This window comes from Otolemur garnettii, unplaced genomic scaffold (genome assembly GCF_000181295.1).
Source record: "Otolemur garnettii isolate 467f Iridium unplaced genomic scaffold, OtoGar3 scaffold00021, whole genome shotgun sequence".
NCBI lineage: Eukaryota > Metazoa > Chordata > Mammalia > Primates > Galagidae > Otolemur > Otolemur garnettii.
This window is the reverse complement of record NW_003852416.1, coordinates 745,562-766,131: the sequence shown is the minus strand read 5'-3', so window position 1 is coordinate 766,131 and position 20,570 is coordinate 745,562. Positions and strand designations below refer to the sequence as shown.

Genomic DNA, 20,570 nt, shown 5'->3' with positions numbered 1-20,570 from the left:
GATGGTCACTTCAGATTTGTTAAGAGTAACAGTCAACATGATGAGATTTCAATTATTAACATTTATGCACCCACCCAGAATGCGCCTCAATTTATAAGAGAGACTCTAACAGACATGAATAACTTGATTTCCTTCAGCACCATAATAGTCACAGATTTTAACAGTCCTTTGGCAGTGTTGGATAGATCCTCCAACAAGAAGCTAAGCAAAGAAATTTTAGACTTAAACTTAACCATTCAACATTTGCATCTCACAGACATATACAGAACATTTCATCCTATCAAAACTGAATACACAATCTTCTTATCAGCCCATGCACATCCTCTAAAATTGATCACATCTTAGGTCACAAATCTAACTTCAGCAAATTTAAAAGAATAGAAATTATTCCCTGCATCTTCTTGGACCATCATGGAATAAAAGTTGAACTCAGTAACAACAGGAATCTGAATACTCATACAAAAACATGGAAGCTAAATAACCTTATGCTGAATGATAGCTGAGTCATAGACGAGATTAAGAAGGAAATGATCAAATTGTTGGAACAAAATTATAATGAAGACACGAATTATTAGAACCTCTGGGATACTGCAAAAGCAGTCCTAAGAGGAAAATTCACAGCACTGCAAGCCTTCCACAAGAGAATGGAAAGAGAGGAAGTTAACAACTTAATGGGACACCTCAAGCAACTGGAAAAAGAAGAACATTCCAATCCCAAACCCAGCAGAAGAAAAGAAATAACCAAAATTAGAGCAGAATTAAATGAAATTGAAAACAAAAGGATTATACAACAGATCAATAAATAAAAAATTGGTTTCTTAAAAGGTTAATAAAATAGATAAACCTTGGCTAACCTAACGAGGAAAAAAAGAGTAAAATCTCTAATTTCAACAATCAGAAATGGTAAATACAAAAAACAACAGACTCCTCAGAAATTCAAAAAATCCTTAATAAATATTAGAAGAAACTCTATTCTTAGAAATACAAAAATCTGAAGGAGATATAGACCAATACTTGGAAGCATGCCACCCTCCTAGACGTAGCCAAAATCAAGTGGAAATGTTGAACAGGCCTATATCGAGTTCTGAAATAGCATCAATTATACAAAATCTCCGTAAAAAGAAAGGCCCGGGACCAGATGGCTTCACATCACAATTCTACCAAACCGTTAAAGAGAAACTAGTACCTATATTACTCAACCTTTTCCAAAATATAGAAAAAGAAGGAATACTACCCAACACATTCTATGAAGCAAACATCACCTTTATCTCCAAACCAGGAAAAGACCCAACAAGAAAAGAAAATTATAGACCAATATCACTAATGAATACTGATACAAAAATATTCAACAAGATCCTAGCAAACAGAACCCAGCAACATATCAAACAAATTATACACCATGGCCAAGCAGATTAAATCCCAGGGTCTCAAGACTGGTTCAATATATGTAAATCTATAATATAATTACAAATTATATAAATATAATTCATCACATAAACAAATTAAAAAATAAAGACCATATGATTCTCTCAATTGATGCAGAAAAAGCTTCTGATAATTTCTAGCATCCTTTCATGATCAGAACACTTAAGAAAATTGGTATAGAAGGGACATTTCTTAAACTGATAGAGGCCATCTACAGCAAACCCACAGCCAATATCATCTTGAATGGAGTTAAATTGAAATCATTTCCACTCAAATCAGGAACTAGGCAAGGTTGCCCATTGTCCCCACTGCTTTTTACCATTGTAATGAAAGTCTTCACCATCACAATCAGGCAAGAAAAGGCAATAAATGGTATCCATATAGGGTCAGAAGAGATCAAACTTTCATTCTTCACAGATGATATGATTGTATACCTGGAAAAGACGAGGGATTCTACTACAAAACTCTTAGAAGTGATTAAGGAATACAGTAGCATCTCAGGTTACAAAATCAACTCTCATAAAGCTGTAGCCTTTATATATACCAACAATAGTCAAGCTGAAAAAACAGTCAAGGACTCTATTCCATTCACAGTAGTGCCAAAGAAGATGAAATATTTAGGAGTTTACCTAACAAAGAATATGAAAGATCTCTATAAAGAGAACTATGAAACTCTAAGAAAAGAAAAAGCTGAAGATGTTAGCAAATGGAAAAACACACCATGCTCATGGCTGGGAAGAATCAACACTGTTAAAATGTGCCTACTACATTATATATAGTATATATATATATATATATAGCAATAGTAGAGTGTATATATAGCAATAGTAGAGTGTATAGCAATATATAATTTTAATGCAATCCCTATTAAAGCTCCACCGTCATACTTTAAAGATCTCGAAAAAATAATACTTCGTTTTTCATGGAATCAGAGAAAACCTTGAATAGCCAAGACATTACTCCGAAATAAAAACAAAGCAGGAGGAATCACACTACCACACCAAGACTATACCATAAATCAACAGTGATCAAAACAGAATGGTACTGGCACAAAAACAGAGAGGTAGCTGTATGGAACAGAACAGAGAACCAAAAGATGAACCCAGCTACTTACTGTTATTTGATCTTTGACAAGTCAATTAAAAACAGTCAGTGGGGAAAAGATTCTCTACTTAACAAATAGTGCTGGGTTAACTGCCTGATGACCTGTAGAAGACTGAAACTGGACCCACACTTTTCACCATTAGCTAAGATATACTCTCACTGGATTAAAGATTTAAACTTAAGACATGAAACTATGTGGCTCAGCACCTGTGGCTCAAGTGGCTAAGGCGCCAGCCACATACACCTAAGCTGGAGGGTTCGAATTCAGCCTGGGCCCGCCAAACAATGGCGGCTGCAACCAAAAAATAGTCAGGTGTTGTGGTGGGCACCTATATTCCCAGCTACTTGGGAGACGGGGGCAGGAGAATCGCTTGAGCCCAGGAATTGGAGGTTGCGGTGAGCTATGATGCCACAGCACTCTATCCAGGGCAACACTTTAAGGCACTGTCTCAAAAAAAGAAAAAAAAAAAAGACATGAAACTATAAAAATACTAGAAGAAAGTGCAGGGAAAACACTTGAAGAAATTGACCTGGGTGAATATTTTATAAAGAGGACACCCTGAGCTATTGAAATAACACCAAAAACACACTACTGAGACCTGATCAAATTAAAAAGTTTCTGCACAGCCAAGAACACAGTAAGTAAAGCAGACAGCCCTCAGAACGGAAGAAGATATTTGCAGGTAATGTCTTCAACAAAGGTTTAGTAACCAGAATCCACAGAAAACTCAAATGTATTAGCAAAAAAGAAGTGATCCCATCTCAGGGTGGACAAGGGATTTGAAGAGGAATTTCTCTTAAAAAGATAGGCACACGGCTACAGACATGAAAAAATGCTCATCATCCTTAATCACCAGAGAAATGCAAATCAAAACTACTCTGAGATATCATTTAACTCCAGTAAGGTTAGCCCACATCACAAAATCCCAAAACCAGAGATGTTGGCATTGATGTGGAGAAATGGGAACACTTCTACACTGCTGGTGGGAATGCAAACTAATACGTTCCTTTTGGAAAGATGTTTGGAGAACACTTAGAGATCTAAAAATAGACCTGCCATTCAATCCTACAATTCCTCTACTAGGTATACATCCAGAAGACCAAAAATCACATTTTAACAAAGATATTTGTACCAGAATGTTTATTGTAGCCCAATTCATAATTGCTAAGTCATGGAAGAAGCCCAACTGCCCATCAACCCATGAATGTATTAATAAATTGTGGTATATGTACACCATGGAATATTATGCAGCCTTAAAGAAAGATGGAGATTTTACCACTTTCATGTTTACATGGATGGAGCTGGAACATACTCTTCTTAGGAAAGTATCTCAAGAATGGAAGAAAAAGTATTCAATGTACTCAGTCCTACTATGAAACCAATTTATAGCTTTCATATGAAAGTTATAAGCCAATTATAGCCCAAGAAGGAGAAAGGGGAAAGGGAGAGGGAGGATGAGTGGAGGGAGGGTAATCGGTAGGACCACACCTACGATGCATCTTACAAGGGTACATGTGAAATTTACTAAGTGTAGAATATAAATGTCTTAACACAATAACTAAGAAAATGCCATGAAGACTATATGTTAACCAGTTTGATGAAAATATTTCAAATTGTATATAAAATCAGCACATTGTACCCCATGACTGCATTAATGTACACAGCTATGATTTAATTAAAAAAAAAAAGAAGAGCTGGAGGTTGCTGTGAGCTGTGATGCCATGGCATTCTACCAAGCGCAACACAGTGAGACTCCGTCTCAAAAAAAAAAAATTATCATTTTAATGATTTCTAAGTACATAGTTGGCATTAAGTATATTCACAATATTGTGCAACTATCAGCACAATCCAACTCCAGAAGATTTACATCATCCTATATGGTAACTGTAAAGCCATTAAACAATCAACTCTCCATTCTCCCCTCTCCACAGTGCCTGGAAACCATCACTCTACTTTCTATCTTTATGGATTAGACTACACTAGGTACCTCATGTGAGTGTTCCATACAGTACTTGTGCTTTTGTGACTCGCTTACCATAAGTGAATCATCATGGTTCATCCAGTATGTGTGAGAATTTCTCTCCCTTTTAAAGCTAAATAATATTCCACTGGGTGTCTATACTATTTTGTTAATTCATTCAACCACTAATGAACATTTGGCCTGCTTCCACCTTTTGGCTACTATGAATGCTGGTATTCTGTTCAAGTCCCTACTTTCAATTCTTTTGTGTATATAATCACAATTGCTGCATCATATGATAATTCTATTTTTAATGTCTTGAGAAACTATTATGATTTTTTCCACTACAGTTATACTTTTTCATATTCCCACCAGCAATGCACAAAGTTCCAATTTCTCTACATCCAAGCCAACAGTTACTGTTTTCTGGGTTTTTGCTAATAGCCACCCTAAGGGGTATGAAGTCAGATCTCATTATGGTTTTGATTTGCACTTCCCTAAAAATTAGTGATGCTGAGAGACTAACATTTATATATTATGTTTTGTATTGGTTTAAACATGATTTTCAAGACACTTAAAACAATTTAAAAATGTAAATTAAGGTAAATCAACAAATTTAATAAATAATCTTTGGATACCCTGGAGAGCTTCTAGGAATGAGCACAGAATCAATGAGCATAATCTAAAGTTTATGTACTTTTCCTTATTTATATAACTTTGGGTGTATGTCAATAAACATGTTCATCTTCATTCTTCTCTTACTCTAAATGTGAGAAAAGTGAGAGTCGGCGTGATTAAAGACTTGCCCAAGGTCACAAAGATAATTTAGGGTAATGCTAGAAAGGAAAGACCAAAACTTCAAATCCAGATTATTTCTCACTGGACACCATTTCTGTGTTACACTATGCTTAAATACAATCACAATGAATTAACATATAATCTACTCGATATAATGAGTTAAGAGATTTCAGCAATTTATTAAACCAAAGGACAAACAAATATATATTTCTCAATGATATACTTTTTAGGAACTTAACTGCTTCAAAGAAAGCAAAAAGGTTCACCCTAATAGTTATAATTTAAAATTCAAAGCACCATAATGACAAAAATTTTGTCTCTGGTCAGCCATTTTGTCCCTAACCCTGCAATGGTAAAAATTTGAGGAAGGATTTACAGTAAATGTTTTTAGTAAGTGTGACTAGAATAAGAAAAAAAATTATTTCTGCGTTTTTACTATAGAACAAACAGATATGAATCAAAATATTAATCTTTAAATAATTTTTTGGCATTTCCTGTTATTTTAAATCCTAATTCCCCAATGAAAAGACTTTTAGTGAGGCACTATCAAAACTGCTTACCATGAAAAGTTACAGAATCCCACACTTTTTAGCTTTACATTAGTCAATATTTATTATTGTAGCAAACACCTTAGAATGCACAGTACTATCTTTAAGTGAGCCCTTATATAATGTCAGTTTAACTTGAGACTCCTGCCTTTTGCGATGTTTCTTATGGGGGAAAACACATTCCACAGTGATAACCCAGACTGAGAACTCAATGACTGCCAACATCAAACAAGATCAATGTCCCCATGGAAACTAATCCACCCCAGGATTTACTATTCAAGCATTTTCTGAAGTATTCGTGCACATCTAATGAGCAATGAAAATAGCCAAGGCAGATGACCCTAATTTCAAAGAAGTTGAAAGGTCCTTAGAGCAATGATGAATACTACTATTTGCTAAAGGAAGACTGACCTGGCAAAAAGAATCTTGAATGGACTTGGATTTTAAGATGCCTACACCAATCCAAGACCCAGTGAGAAAAAATTTCAACAGGAAATTTATAGCATTTTCCTACTTAATGCTTGGCTTTCTATTCTCAATGTGCTTTCTTTTACTCTCAGAGTTAATTTTGGTCTATTTGTCATAAAGGATTGCTTTCCAGGAACAGATTTCTAGTTGATATCATTTCCTGTGAGATACACTGTTTCAATGAACACTGGCTCAACTACCAAATGATAGCCAAAATCTAACAGGAAATATGGTAAGTTCATCCATTTACTTAACCAACATTTATCGAGTACCTCTGCCAGCCTCTGGCTAGCTCATAGAAGATGCTTAAGGAACTTACTGAAGTAAACTGCCAGCAAGGAACAAAGTCTTCAGTTTAACTGGTTTCTCTGCCATTAGCCTAGCCAGCAGCCCCACCCCCATGAGACTGCCCAACAGCCCTCAGACTCAAGTGAGAAAGTGCATGCAATCAGGTGACAGTCCCAGTGATGTGGCTCCAGAATTCTAACCATAGCCTCAGACCAACAGCTAGCTACTTCCCTTCTGAACCTCAGATAGCAGAGTATGGGACACAGCCTGAAAACTAGATGACTGTTTCCCAGCCCACATGACTAGAAAAACAGTAATTTCTTTTCCGCTTCTGATCACAGCAGACTGCCAACCATTCTCTGAGGATGTCTAGCCAGCCCAGTAGTCACCTCTTTCCGCTCTGGCTCTTCAATCACAGCTGGGCCTGCCTTGCATTAGACTGGAGAGCAAATAAAAGTTTCCCCCAACTCACTATCTCAACCCTCTTCTGGCCAATTCCCATTCAGGCCAGCTCTCTGCATATTTGATTCTCAGTGTTCTCCTTATTTGGTGAAATTATTTGAACTCCATCCCCCAGCTTAGCCTAAAGTCAATTTTCTGCCCTTTTCATCCCTTCACTGCTGCCTCTACAGTTCCCTCCATTTCTATAGGACTCAGTTTGGGGTAACAGTCATTCCTTCTTCCAAATTCAGGCCATTGGAAATACTATATCTGAAGCCATCCCAAGAGATGAAAGTTCAGATGCTGATAGACTCAAAAGATGGTTAGGTTCTTTTGGTGCGTTCCTTTTTCCAAATAGTAAAATGAATACTATCATTGGCTATTTGCCAGCAACTATGATATCTCCACTCTTGCCACCTGCAGCTTAGCAATCAATGCAAATGTACACATACAAATATATGAGTCCATACACATTTTCTTCCAGTCATTCATAAGACTTCAAGTGGGAAGCCAAGTAGTTCTCTACTCTAAAATAAGTTTGGAAAGATAGTTTCATATGCTACCAAAATATTTACAGCTCACATTATTTAGTACTAAGACTATCATGGAATAGGTAATATTGGGCAGCACCTGTGGCTCAGTGGGTAGGGCACTGGCCCCATATACGGAGGGTGGTGGGTTCGAACCCGGCCCCCGCCAAACTGCAACAAAATAATAGCCAGGCGTTGTGGCAGGCACCTGTGGTCCCAACTACTCAGGAGGCTGAGGCAGGAGAATCTCCTAAGCCCAAGAAATGTAAGCTGCTGTGAGCTGTGATGCCACAGCACTCTACCTAGGGCAACAAAATAAGACTGTCTCAAAAAAAAAAAAAAAAAAAGAATAGGTAATATTAAAACTATCAATTCAAAGACATCTATTTCAATAAAAAATATTATCTTAGTGATTAAAACTATACATAACACCTATACCACAACTAGAAATGTCACATAGAATACAGAAACAGACAGAAACAAACAGGATGACAAACTGAATCATATCTTTTCTACAATTTTAAGAAAAAAATGAAGAAATGATATACATTTTTCTACAACTTTATTAAGATACACTTTATATATCATAAAATTTACCCACTTACCAAACTTACAGAATTGTGAAACTATCACCACAATCAATCCCTCAAATTCTCTCAAGTCCATCTACATTTGGTCCTCTGTTCCTAACCTAAAGCCCAGGCAACTGATGATCTGTCTTCTGACTCTATACATTTCCCTTTTCTGAACAATTCACATAAATGGAAACATATCATAAGCAGTTTCCTGTGATTGTCCTAAGTCATCTAGCATGACATCATTAAGGATGACCACGCTGTAGCATGTGTTAGAAATTATATCCTTCCTTTGCACTGCAGAAGAGCACTCCTTTGTAAGGATGTACCACATTTAGTTTATCCATTCACCAGCCTGGGAACATTTGAATTATTTCCAGCTTTTGCCTATTATGAATAATGTTGCTATAGATTGAGCATCTCAAATTCAAAATTCCAAAATCCAAAACACTTCAAAATCCAAAATCTCTGAAACATTTTGAGTGTTGACATGACACAAGAAGGAAATGCTCATTGAAGCATTTTAGATTTTCAGATTAGGCGTGCTCAAATTGTCAGCATAATGCAAATATTCCAAAATCTAAAAATATCCAAAATCCAAAACACGCCTAGTCCTCAGCATTTTAGATAAGGGATACTCAACTTTTATAAACATTCATTCAAGTTTTTGCATCAATGTATATTTTCATTTTGCTTTGGTAAATTCCTAGGACTGGAATTTCTGGCTCATATAACTTTATCATTTCAAAGAACTGCCCATGTTAACCGTATAATTTTACATTCACCAGTGTAGGAGGATTCCAGTTTCTCCACATCTTGTCTTTTGATTATAACCATGGCAGTGGGTTTATTTTGGTAACTCATTGTGGTTTTAATTTGCTCTTCTATAATGAATAATGATGCTGAGGACCTCCTCGTGTGCTTATTATCCATTTGTATGTCTTCTCTGAATGAATGCATAGTCAAGTATTTTGCCCATTTTAAACTAGATTATCTTCTTAATTGAGCTATGAGTTCTTTTTGTTATTGATATTAATTTAATTCCACTTTTATTATAGATGATTTAAATCTTTTTACATTTAATGGATTTATATCATAGTCCAGCATATAATCTGTCTTGGAGAATGCTACTTGTGTACTTCAAAACACATGCATTGTTCGGCAGAGTGTTTGCTAAAGATCAGTTAGGTAAAACAGAGTAGGTAAAACAAGAGTAATAATACTGTTCAAGTCTTCTATGTTACTTCTAATTTTCTGTCTAAATATTCTATAAATTACTGAGAAAGTTATCCTAAAGTCTTTAAAAACTAACATATTTTGAGGGTTACATATTCTGAGGCTGTTATTAAGGGTATCACAATTTAAATTATTGGATTTTCATACCAAATCAATTGACCTTTTTATCATTATGAAAAGTCTTTCTTTCTTCAATGTTTTTCCTGAAGTCTACTTTGTCTGATATGAAGATAGTCACTCCAATTTTCCTATGATTTGTGTTTCCATGGTAATGCCTTATAGAGTATGTACTATATTCTAGACTTTTACTTCTAACTAATCCACATCTTCATATTTAAAGTGGATATTGCTTTCTTTTCTTTTATCTAGGCTGATGAGCTCTAACTTGTAGTGTTCAGACTGCACTGTCCCAACAGTATAGCTACTAGCCATTATGTGGCTACTTAAATTTAAGTTAAATTTAAAACATGTAAAATTCATTTCTTAAGGAACTCAGTAGCCATGTACGACCACTGGCCACTGTATGGACAGGGCAGATATAGAACATTACGAAGCAGAAGAGTTCTCACTTAGACTTCCATTTGATGTAATCATCAATATGGGTGAATTTAAGTGGACCACCTTGCTATCTGTTTTCTATTTGTCCCACTTGGTTTCTGTTCACTTTTCCTTCTTTTTCTTGTTTTTTGTTGGACATGTTTTATCATGGTACTTCGTTTTCGTGATTGGCTTAATCATTACATCTCTGTACTTTTTTTTAAGGTTGTTCTAAAGCAAAGGTTTGCAACAAGGAGCCATTTTGCCCCATAGAGACATTTTACAAAGTCTAGAGACATTTTGGAATGGGGGAAGAGATCCTACTAGCACATAGGAGGCAGAGCTTAGATGCTACTAAGCTTTCTTACAATGTACAAAACAGCTACACACACACGAAACTAGCCCAAGATACAGATAGTGCCAAGGTTGAGAATCCTGCTCTGGGGTTTACTAACTTATCCCTGTCTTCTTCAGGGATCTATCACTTCATGTAATGTCAGACTCTCAAAGCAGTATCATTTCACTTCCTCTTTCCTATCTTGTGATTGTTGTCACATAATAGCTGTGATACTAAAGACCTAATCTACCTGTCTGAGTTCAACTTTCTTCGTAAAAAAATTGGGACTATATACCTCATAGACATTCTTTAAGAACTAAAATAAGGAAATTGCTAAGCACAGTACCTCCACATCATCAGTGCTACTTCTCAGTAAGTTATCATAATTATTAATACAAAAGATTTTAACTGATATGAAACGAAGCAATAAGTCATACCTAAAGAGAAACTTAAGTGGCCTATATTCACACACAGTTTAATTTTTGTTATAAACTCCTGTCCTGTAGTTTTCTAACTCCAAAAATGATAATGAGACTGCACCCTACTGGACTGGCTGGCAAAGTTTGCCTCAGAAGAGAATTTCAAGAATCTTTTGGCCTCTGATATATAATCCTTTTTATTTACCTACATTTAATTGAAGACATCTGTAAGTGGTGCCACACAAATGTAACTCAGACTTAGAAATGTCAATAAAAATGTCTGTAAGGCAGAGGTCCGATGTAAACCTGGCAGGGGAGTGCACATCAGCAGCTACAGAGCCACATGAAATTAGGAATATAATGGAAATATGTTGCCTGACTTGACGAGGTGATAAAAGCTCTTTTCCCATAAAGCTTAATGAGCTCTATTAGTCTTTAGCTTACAGGAATGTAAAAAGGTCAGCCCCACAGAGGGAAGTAACTGACTCTGCACACATGGTCCATTCAAATGACAACATATCAAATTACTGATGTAATTACTATAACCTGACAATTTCATTAGATTCATGTGGCAGTTAACTGTTTAGGACTTGTAACAAAGGAACATGGTTCATTTGTAGTAGTTTTGTGGAGAAAGTGAAGTTTAAAGCCTACTTAATTTTCAATCCAAGTCTCACGTATTTTACTATCTCTAACAGAATTAGTTTTCTTTAATTCAAAATTTTAAAAGATGCTGAGATTTATCATATTTATAATTTTCCTTCTTCAGCTAATTTAGAAGCTTAGAAAAATCAAACATTTAGAGGCTCCCACCTTGGCTTTGCTTTGGCTCTCAGGTGCTGTGTGGTGGCAAAGGAAGCCCATGCTGAGCTCAGCACTGCTGGAGGGGTTTGGGGGTAGATGCCACTAAGTCATCAAGTGGCCTCTGTGGCATTCCCGACTAGAAAAATATCAACAGAAAGCCCTCAAAGTATTTCCCATCGAGAAAAGAGAAGCACACTGGTCATTTTTAATTTTTATTTCTCTTCCTCCCTCATGTCCATAAGCCCAGTAATAAAAACAATCAACTTAGCCAAGGTAAACTACAATTTCAAATCGTTAAGTAGAGAAAGCAGAAGAGGACAGAAACTATCACTAAACTTTGAACATGACACTTTCCCTCTACTGTTCACAAAGATTAAAGCTTCCACACACATATTTCTAATATTTAATCTAAGTAGTGAGACATATCTAAAAATATGTATTTGTCTGGTACACTCAGATGTAGTCCCAGCACCCAGAGATGAAAATGACAAAGCTCCGGATCTTAAGTAGCTGCAATCTAGCTGGGAAGATGGACTATTAACCATATTAAAATATAAATATTAGACTCTGTCTGGTTTTAGCTGAGTCCTGCCAAATTATGGATAAAATACTACTTCTAGCCTCACTCATTTGTTCATTCATTCACTGCACACATATTTACTGAGTCAGTCCCTACCATGCACTACTTACTGTACGAAGAATGAAAACACAAGGAGACAAAAACAGAGTCCTCCTTCCCTCCCTCACTGAGCTTATGTCTGAGAGAAGTCTCTCGACGGTCTATTTAGAATCATCTTTGCCACTGGTTTGTAATATCTTCAAATTACTACTCCACCAGTGAAGGGGACATCAGCTTCTAACCTCCTTTTTCAGTGCCCTAGACAGAGAGGCCCATCTGGCCTAATTGCCCTTTGCTAAAAACCCTTATTCCTGGTTACTTCTCTAAGCTCTTGCTAAATAATGTTAAACAGTATTAACATTATCTGTTCATGTAAGTTCTTGCCAGCTCCTTTTTTTCAAGGATAAACCCTGTTTCTATATCAAAGCAAAGAGACTTTACCAAGGTATGTCTGTTAAACACTGATTATAATAACCATTGCCAAAAAGTAACCAATTACCTCTATCCATTGTGGGCCCTTTATTTCACAGCTTGTACTTGCTTTTAACAGTTTGTCTATCTCCTTCATAATTTCTGTGTGCTTAAATGGTTTTGGCTTTTATCATTTTGGGGTTTTTTTGAGATTAAGTCTTGCTCTGTCACCTGTGTAAAATGCAGTGGTGACATGATAGCTCACTGCAACCTCAAATTCCTGGACTCAAGTGCTCCTCCTGCCTCAGGCTGGTGAGTAGCTGCATCTACAGGCATGCACCACCACCCACAGCTAATTTTTTTTCTATTTTTGATAGACATGGTGTCTGACTCTTGCTCAGGCTGGTTTCCAACTCCTCAAGCAATCTTTCTGCCTTGCCTCCCAAAATGCTAGCATTATAGGCTGAGCCACTGGGCCTGGCCTAAAATGGTTTTTAAATTGAGATCTGCACGTATAATTTTGTACCCTTTTATCTCCTAATACGTCAAAGGCATTTTATACTTATTATTCATCAATATATAGCCATGAACCTATAATCTCCATTTTAATGGCTGTAGGTTCTATCATTTAGCTGTATCTTAATTTATTTGACCTTGACCTACAATCTAAATGTTTATGATGATTTTTGCCACTACAAATAATATTGTAATAAAATTTTTTTTTTTTTTTTTTTTTTTTTTTTGAGACAGAGCCTCAAGCTGTCCCCCTGGGTAGAGTGCCGTGGCGTTACAGCTCACAGCAACCTCCAACTCCCGGGCTCCAGCGAGTCTCCTGCCTCCGCCTCCCAAGTAGCTGGGACCACAGGCGCCCGCCACAACGCCCGGCTATTTTTTGGTTGCAGCCATCATTGTTGTTTGGCGGGTCCGGGCTGGGGATTCGAACCCGCCACCTTAGGTGTACGTGGCTGGCGCCTTAGCCAGTTGAGCTATAGGCGCCGAGCCGTAATAAAATTTTTAATGCAAATTTTATCCTCATCTCGATTTCCTCTCTGGCAGTGATTCTGAAAATTATAAGACCACAAGGCATGATGGTAAACCCTTTAACATATATAACCAAACTGTCTTCTGTAAAGGATTAAGTTTATAAATATCGCATCTTATTACATCTTATCAGGAATTCACTTTTAAAAAAGATACCTTGACAGTTACAAAAGCATATGTTGTTTTAAACTTCATTTCTTTGATTATTAACAGCGGCAAACATTAAAAACATATTTATTAACATTTGTATTTCATCTGATCAAGTACCTTTAAAATACAACAAAACTTCATGCAAAAGAAATTAGTTTTTTTAATTCTAAAAGTTTATATTAAGTACAATAACCCTTTTATCATACTTTCCCCAATTGCCTTTAACTATATTTGTTTTCAGGAACAAAAATATAGATCATCACATAATCAAGTTAAATGTTCCCATCTTTTCCCTTGTGATACTTCCCATTGCTTCTGTGGCTAGAACATGCTTCCTCAACCAAAGAGCAGATTATAAAATTTATATAGTCCACAAGTTTACTATGGTTAAATGTTTGCTTTACAGCTATCTCTTATTTAAAATTCTACGTGGCTGGCATGGTGCCTAGTGTTTGCCACAAACCATCTCATTTAGTCTTAATGACCTATAAGTATCAGTATCTCCATTTTTAGATTACAAAATGGCAGCTTAGAAGGATTAAATGACTTGCCCATAGGTTACTCAAGTCCCTTTCACTTTAAGGCCCAGAATCTTTGCACTTTGCTTCCCCACTGATATTGGATATTTAGAAAACGTGACCAGACCTGGATGTACTGGCCTCCTAGTCTAGCCCATTATTCCTGGTGATTGCTCAAACTGGCCACCCTGTGCATCAACATCAACAATAGCTTCAATAATTGAATGAACATAATGTTACAGACACAGAAAAGAAAACAACTGCCTCTACAACATCAGAGATGGGTCTCCCAGAGGACACAGTACCTACCCTGTACAAGAATATGATTTGAACAAGTTGAAAATGGGGGAATGGTGCATAAAGTAAAATGAACAACAGGCGCAAAGGGAAGGACAAGTGAAAGGCAAGGAGCAGAGTAGGACTGAAGCACAGCCTAAGAGGAGAATATCAAATTTTACTGACTTGAATAGTACAGTTTATAACTGCTCTCATTTCCACTGCCTCACTTGACAGGTAGAAACTATTATTTGTATTTAAAAGATAAGAGAAAACTGAGGTTTAAGAAAGTTGTCATTTGCCAGTGTCATTTGGCTAGTAAGTGGACACATGCTCCTCAACTCAGTTTTGGTTCCAACTCCCATCACCTCTCCACACATTCTGCTGCTGCTTCTTCTCTTTTCCAAGTCTTACCAATCATCTTAAGTTTTTCTGCAACCGCAGCCCACAATATCTGGTTCTCTAAAACACCTAATAATTTTTCTTTATCTCATGATTTTAAAAACTATATTCTCAGTTCTACTGAGAACCATAGGATGAGTAAATGAAAAAAGAAACCCAGAATAGTACCTGTGTTATAACAAAAGCTCAATAAACTTAATTCTTTTTGCTCTTTTCTCATCAATTCACAAATTTAAAAATGGTCTCCCAAACCAACAGAACTCCCTTGATGACAGCCTTTGCCTGTGATTTCTCCAGCTGTCTTTCAATGCCAGGGTAATTGATAGAGAATAAGGCTGATGTTAAACAAACAATTACAGGAGTTATCAAGATACAAAGAGGCTCTTTAAAAAGAAAGACTGATTTCTTTCTACATATTGAAAAAGAAAATGTACTTATAAAAAGAGGCAACAACCTGTTAAGAAGGAGAATAGCTATACCTTTTAAGAACTTTTATTAAAACTTAAAAACGGCCGTATTTACCCCCATTACTGTTATTGAAGAATATATATGTCACACCAAAATGATCAATCCTAAATTATGAAATAAATGTATAACGTAAGATACCAACAGTGGTGTTCAATTAGCAATACTGGTATTAAGGTCAGTGAGTAAACACTTACCTCCAAAGGTGAACTGCAAAGGAATCTTGTGAACTGCAGAGTCAAATTCGAACACCACCAATTTCATCCAGTAAATGGACAGCAAAAAGGAACACAGAGAAAAAAGAAAAACTATTATACGATGTTCCAGTAAAACCATCTAAAATAAACTCAAAGATCTATATTAAATCAGTAACTTAGTATGCTGTATAAATCATCCAGAGTACAGAAAGGTTTGACCAAGCCCATAGCAGGTATACAACTGTGTGAATAAGTTTAAATAAACATTCTTAAAAATCTGTAGAAAAGCAAAAGCGTAACAAATTAGTCCTAGAATATTTTAACGTCCATTTCAAAACCCCTATAAAATAAAAACCCCCTTTAAGGGAGGAATCAACAATTTTCCTGACTCTAAATGCAACACACGTCAAGTTCAGCAAATGCCAAGTGAGGAAGAAGATATAAACCAAAGGGGAGAGCAAGAACAGGGGAGATAAAGATGTCAAGATGAGTGGCTCATGCCATCATGATAGTAATTCTTAATGTTGTCAGGGATGTCATTGACAGAAGCAACATTTCAAATCCTTTGAAATTTACTATAGTAATAACATACCCAAGTAATATAAACTCTTGATCTTCCTAACTACAATGCAATGCAATTACTATCAGTGATTTCTAAAATATCACTAATGCATACCAAAACCATGCAATTAATTATCATCATCTAGGCCTTAGAAAACAGTATATATTAAAGTACAGAGACTCTAAGAACTTTTTCTTAATTTATACATCAACATACAATTCAATTATACCAGCTGTTAAGAGAACTTTCTGAAAGTGCAAGATATACCAAAATATTAAGTTTTCACAATGCCAATATAAAATAAATAATTTTACTGAAATTGAAAATGCAGACTTTGTGGTGCTGGATTCTTTTACAATAGCTCAAACTAAGATAATCCCTACTCTTCCTTTTAAGAGTAAAAAGTGCTAGTTGAAAGACTAACCAGTTTTACCACTGGAGAAAAATGAGGCATAGTAAATTTTTATTTTACAATCATAAGTTTGATACTATAAGGTTTCTCTGCTTTGCCCCACAAATGTATGTTAACTACATTATACACATACTTCTGAATTTGTAAGTAGTTAATGTTCAATAGTAACTGACGTATCAATTAGGATGGAAGTTACTTTAAGTAAAAATAAAGAGAAGCATATAAATACTCTCTAAAATAACTAACGTCTCCTTGAAGCTCCAATAATCTACACACATCTGTGGCATGTGTATGTATCCAGCATTTTTCATGTCACAGTTTTTTCATAACAGACCTAAAAATTCTCTATTTCAAGCTGCCAAAAAATGAAATACATAAATAAAAGCCTTCAATCCCAAAGCAGTAAAAACAGAATAACAAATCACAAGACACACATCCACACTCCTATTTCCAGGACATGAAAAAGATTTCAAAAAATGACTCTTCTCTATTAGTGTGCCAGTAAAACTCATTGCTATTTCATGTTTCACTTTGTTTACTTAAATTCTTTCATAATGCAACTAAACATATTCTATTCAGTCCAAATGGTAATACTTTGAAAAAAGACAATTATAAAAAAGCAAATATAAAGTTACAAACTACCTATTATGGACTCACTGCAATTGATAGGAGAAAGAGATTCCTTTTAATAAATACTACCATGTCTGATCAGCATAAGAAAAGACTATGTATGGCTCAATTTTGTTGTGAATCTGAAACTTCTAATAAAGTCTATATTTTTAAAAAGGACTACAGCCACAAATGGTAACCCCCATGAACACCACTTTCCTTATATTTGTCTTTCTGTTAAGAGAGCATGATTTATTATGATCTTCTTTAATATGGACAGCAATCAAGAGCAAGCAGGATACCATTTTTCTAATATAGCTACCCTAATAGTATGATTTAATAAGAAATAATGGGTATACTTAATTGGTTTAAGATAAAGATCCTATTCAAAATATTCAGGCACAATATTGAGAAGACTAAAAAATTTAATGTTTTATAAAATATTTTACTGATTTTTGTAGACAGAAGATATTTCATCATTTCAGAAATAATCAGAGGCAAAAACAGCCACATCCTTTTTTCTTTTAATTGTCAATTATTCTGTCAAGGTCTTAAATTTAAAAAAAATAATAAAGATTATGGTCTATATTTAGAATCCAGGCATAAAAGGTATCAGCAGCATTTTTTAAATCTCTAAAAAGAAAATAAAGATACACATAGATCCCAAGGTCTCTAAAAAGAAAATAAAGATACATGATACACACAGGTCCCCACTCCTGTTCCATAGCTACTGTACCTACTGAACCTGCCTTTCTTGAAGCATTCTTCTTACCACTCCTGGTGCCACAGCTCTACTCATCACGTGCAGCCTACCTCATAACACACCTTCTCATTCCCTCCACAGAAGCACTTAACACTTAGCAAAAGCTTTTGAACAGTTTTCTAAGTGCACCAAATTGTAGTAAGACCTTCTATCAGTTACTATTTGTAAGTTCTTTCTTTTCCCAAATTATTCAGAGTAGGATGGAAGAGATAAGGACTGAGGAATATATACTCCTAAGTTTTCAAAAGATCCCAGCAAAACTAGAATCAATTCTTTAGTATCTTTGTAATAAAACATTCAACACATAATTTAAGATACTATATACCTGAAATGCATTTTCTTTTTAATAAGTAACCATGGTTAAATTCCTATATTTTAAAGGAAAAGGAAACATTGAACATGAAAAGACAATTTTTACAAAGATAACCACATACTCTTTTTTTTTTTTTTTGGTCATTTTTTGCCCTTTGTCCTATGCTATGGTTATCAGAAATATTGTAATTAAGCAACAGGTATAATTTTAATTTTAACAGGTCTTTATGTATGGAGCCACAAGCAAAATGAGTTTATAATTGTGCAATATACAGAGTATATATATATTTCAACTACTTTGTATGTCTAGTTGATACATTAAATAAAAGTGAGAGAAAAACTAAAAGCAAAACTAAAAAGCAAAATTAAAGACCAAGATAGAAGATACAAAAGCAGGCCAATGTGTGTAGTCTGTAAGTTACTGGGTATAGTCAGACAGTGACGGGAGAAGATTATCAGCAGGCTGGCCCTCTCACTGCTGAGCAGGACCCAGTGAAAGGCGAGGCAGAAGGGAGATGTGGGAAGTTAAGCGATTTGCAATTTCCCAAATGGTCTTCAATTCAAAGGCGGGTTTTCACTGGTGAGGGCCTGGGCTCTGCTCGTGCGAAGCTGATGGAGGGCATCCTCCCTCCCCGCACTGCCCTACACCTGCCCTCCTCCTTTTCATTTTCTACACCAAGGAACATAGGTTAGGTGTCTCTATTTGTCAAAGTAAGATTCCAGGTCTTATTACTGTTCATATCTATTGTCCAAAATTTCCTTGTATTAACAGAATATACTTATGGCTATAGTTTCTTATTCTTTCACTTACCACATTATACTTACTGTCCTACAATTTCTCAGAGGCAAGTCTGTTCCAGGCCTTAATCTAATAAAATCTTTATTTAAGATTTTGCAGTTACCTATCTAAATCACACTTCGATGTGAAATACTAAATTCTTCTATCACTTGGTAGCTTTAATTCAGTTAAGATTCTAAATTAAGTTAAATAACACTTTAGACTCCCTTCTTATTCCTGAAGAATTTCTGGTACATATTTACACTATTTTAAATTGGCTATTCCAAGGCAGTGCAAGACTACATTTGACATGAAGAATGCATCTCTCCTAATTCTACAACTCTTGGAAATTAATTTGATTCCATAAAAGAAACAAAGTTTCACTGTTTCATACTTCACTTCAGAAAAATGAAACTTTCAAAAGCAGCCTACAGATGCTAGTACTCATTAAAAAGTTGTCAACAGAATGAGAATTAAATCTCCACTTAACAGATTATCAAAACTAACTTTGAGCATCCTATTTATCCTATTAGTGGGGAGAAAACAGACAGATTCAGGTAATTTCCTAACTTTGTTTTTTATAGCTATTCTCTATTCCATTTATTAGCAATGTAGCTGAATGGATTAATCACTTGTAATGATTAGACCTAGAACCCTGGACAGAACATTAAGCTTCAATAAATTTTAAATGATGACAACAAAAATCTTATTTACATTCTAACATATTTAAACCTATGTCTTCTAAGGCATTACACCTCCCTTTTGCCAATGGAAAGAACAGTGATGTCAGAGTTACACAGCTTGGAATCTCACCAGCTCTGCCTACTTGAATCAACATTTTTTGAGCCTTGGTTTTTTTATCTGCAAAATGATTTCAGTTTTCCCCACCTGGTGTCCTATGACATGCCAGGCTCCTGAGACACTATTTAAAATGATTCTATGGCCAAATAGGTTTGGAAAATGACGCATATTATAGCTGTCTCATCTTCCCTTCCTTGTTACCTTAGAGAATTAAAAGGTATATTGGTATACTAAAAGCTCTGAGAATTCCTACACTCCCAAATTTAAAAAAAAAAAAAAAACTTTTTAACTCCATTTAATCGAGTACTTTCCAAAGTTACACGACCAGGATTTTTGTTTCTTTTCAAGTAGCATCTATTAACATTCCACAGAACCAATTTTCCAGAAAGCCCATTTTGGTAAACACTGTTGCCTGACAGCCCTGACTTGTTTTTCCAGTCAGTACTCACCAGAAATCCTCACTGAAAATATTCCATATGCTGTCAACAGTGTCAGAAAAATCCAGTACAAACTATCAATGGATCACTGGCCCCTTTTCTCCCATTTAAGACTTCTAGTTCCTACTCATTAACATGCCTGGTAAATGGGCTAATGCTTAAATTGACTGACTCCATGGAAAGAACTATACAAAATGCCTCTTGAAAGATTCTGATATTTGCCCAGAACAAAAGCCCAGAACAAGGATACCCAGAGTTAGTGATAAATGGTTTGCTGTGAATGTTGATTCCAAAGTTTGCTAATGCTCATCCTGATTAGTGAGCTACTTCAATGTATATCTTCTGC

General features: G+C 35.6%; 1 protein-coding gene across 6 annotated transcripts in view; it reads right to left on the bottom strand.

The window, feature by feature from the left end:
- Positions 1-20,570, bottom strand: part of ATE1 (arginyltransferase 1) — a 169,745-nt gene that overhangs the window by 99,883 nt on the left and 49,292 nt on the right. For all 6 annotated transcript variants that reach the window (XM_003787104.2, XM_023511667.1, XM_023511668.1 and 3 more), the window contains one exon: positions 15,551-15,583. In XM_003787104.2, coding sequence (XP_003787152.1) covers positions 15,551-15,583 — 33 coding nt within the window. The remainder of the gene's footprint in view (positions 1-15,550; positions 15,584-20,570) is intronic.